At 52.1% G+C, this 1950-nt stretch overlaps 1 protein-coding gene across 1 annotated transcript; it reads left to right on the top strand.

The window, feature by feature from the left end:
• The first annotated feature begins 643 nt into the window (after positions 1-643).
• Positions 644-1111, top strand: LOC149407966 (uncharacterized). The gene has a single exon (XM_089622832.1). The coding sequence runs from the start codon at positions 644-646 to the stop codon at positions 1109-1111; it is 468 nt and encodes a 155-aa protein (XP_089478958.1).
• The last annotated feature ends 839 nt before the right edge of the window (positions 1112-1950 follow it).

Raw genomic sequence — 1950 nt, 5'->3', positions numbered from 1 at the left:
GAGAGGATACTCTATGCCCCTTCTCTGATGCTTGACCGAGGTCGAAGCGAAGAAAGCGCTCCGCGAAGTGGACGAGGGGGTGTGCGGGAACCACGCCGCCGGGCAATCCTTGGCCCTGAAGCTGCTAAGGCTCGGGTACTTTTTGCCATCCTTGAAAAAGGACTCCCACGAATGGGCCAAAAGATGTGACAAATGCCAAAGGTTTGCCCACATCCCGCGTCAAGCACCGGCCCCATTGTGCCCGATTATCGTACCCCTCGCAAAATGGGGAATCGACCTCATCGGTAAGATGCCTACGGCCCCGAGACAATACAAGCACGCAATCGTCGCTATCGATTACTTCAAAAAATGGGTAGAGGCCGAACCGCTAGCAAAGATCACGGAGGTGAACACGACTAACTTCATCTGGAAGAACATTGTCTGCTGCTTCGGAATCCCCGCATCGATCGTGACCGACAACGAAAAGCAATTCGATAATGCGCGTGTCCGGGACATATGCGAATAGTTGGGCATCAGCAAGACCTTCTCCTCTCCCCGTCATCCTCAGGCCAAAGGTCAAGTCGAGGCGGTCAACTAGACAATCAAGGAAAACTTGAAAAAGACGCTAGAGGAAAGAAAGGGGGCGTGGGCCGAGGAGCTCCCCATGGTCCTCTGGGCGTATCGGACTACTGCGCGGAACGGAACCGGCGAAACCCTTTTCGCACTTGCATTCTGCATCGACGCCGTGGTACCCGTCGAGACCAAGCTGCTGACTTTCCGCATCGAAGAGTTCAAGGAAGCCGCCAACAACGAAGCAATAAGGCTCGAGCTGGACCTCATAGACGAGAAGAGGGCGAACACGCTCACTCGCCTCGCCGCACAGAAGAGGAAGGTCGAAATGTACTATAATTCGAAGGTCAAGTTGCGAAAGTTCACCGACGGGAGCCTGGTCCTCAGAAGGGTGTTCCAAAACACCAAGGTGCAGGGAGCGGGAGTCCTGGGTCCCACCTGGGAAGGCCCGTATTGTGTGCGTCGAGCCATCCATGGTGGTACATATGATTTCGTGAACCTAGAAGGACTCGTGTTCACACATCCATGTAACGCCGAACACTTCGGGCAATACTACCAATAGAAGCCTGCTCCCGATTTCTTTATGTTTGATTGTTTTCATTTTATTTCCGGTTTTAGTGAAAGACAATTTCAAATTTAAATAAGACCAGTGGCCTGGGAATGTAATTTTCGCTTATTTCAACATAGTAATGGGATTACATTTCGCCTCAAAAACCGTTGTCATATGTTGTTATAATTTCTAGTCTCCTCTACGAGTACACAAGAAACTCGGGGGGCTAACAAGTAACAGCTAACAGGCACACATTTTTCACGCGACGCTCTCGCACGATTCTGTTGTCGCACGAAAATGAACAACTATTTAAAACCTCGGGCGGTTCGATCCAAGGCCGGACCAAGTGATCGCACCCGGGTAAAGAGTGTGAAGTCGATAGTCTCGAGCTAGGTTTTCTCCGATCAACCCGCCTCTCGGAAGAGGTAGGGGGTGGGGAGGAGGAGTGACCGTGCCTTGGGTGTCGGCTGCCTACGTACCCGTGTGTGGGATCAGGTCAGAACGTAGTTCAAGCGTGTGAGACGCAGTATGAGGCGCGGAGCCTTGGTGGAGAGGCATGCTCAACGAAGGAGATGAGGCGCGGAGGAGTCCTCGGCGACGTCTCAGAACTTCGGACATCGCGTATGAGAGAGAGAATGTGTGTTTTCTCTCTTTTGGAGACGTGGAAGACTCTAAGTGAATAGTTCCTTGTTGTGGCGGAGATTCCGGAAGCGTAGGCGATTCCTAGTTGGAAATGCCGGACGCGTAGGCGATTTCTTGTCAGAAATGGTGGACGCGTCTAGGGTGCTAGACGCGTAGGCGATTTTCAGTCGAAAACCGTTAGAGCACTCGTGGGCTCAAGATTAATCGTT

This window comes from Urtica dioica, chromosome 1 (genome assembly GCF_054948205.1).
Source record: "Urtica dioica subsp. dioica isolate 48M chromosome 1, U.dioica_male_clone48M_v1_H2, whole genome shotgun sequence".
Lineage (NCBI taxonomy): Eukaryota > Viridiplantae > Streptophyta > Magnoliopsida > Rosales > Urticaceae > Urtica > Urtica dioica.
The sequence above is the reverse complement of the archived record's forward strand: the minus strand, read 5'-3'. Positions and strand labels throughout refer to the sequence as shown.

What these genes read in the sequence shown, in the direction of transcription:
- LOC149407966 (XM_089622832.1), top strand. Translation starts at nt 644, where the DNA reads ATGGTCCTCTGGGCGTATCGGACTACTGCGCGGAACGGAACCGGCGAA.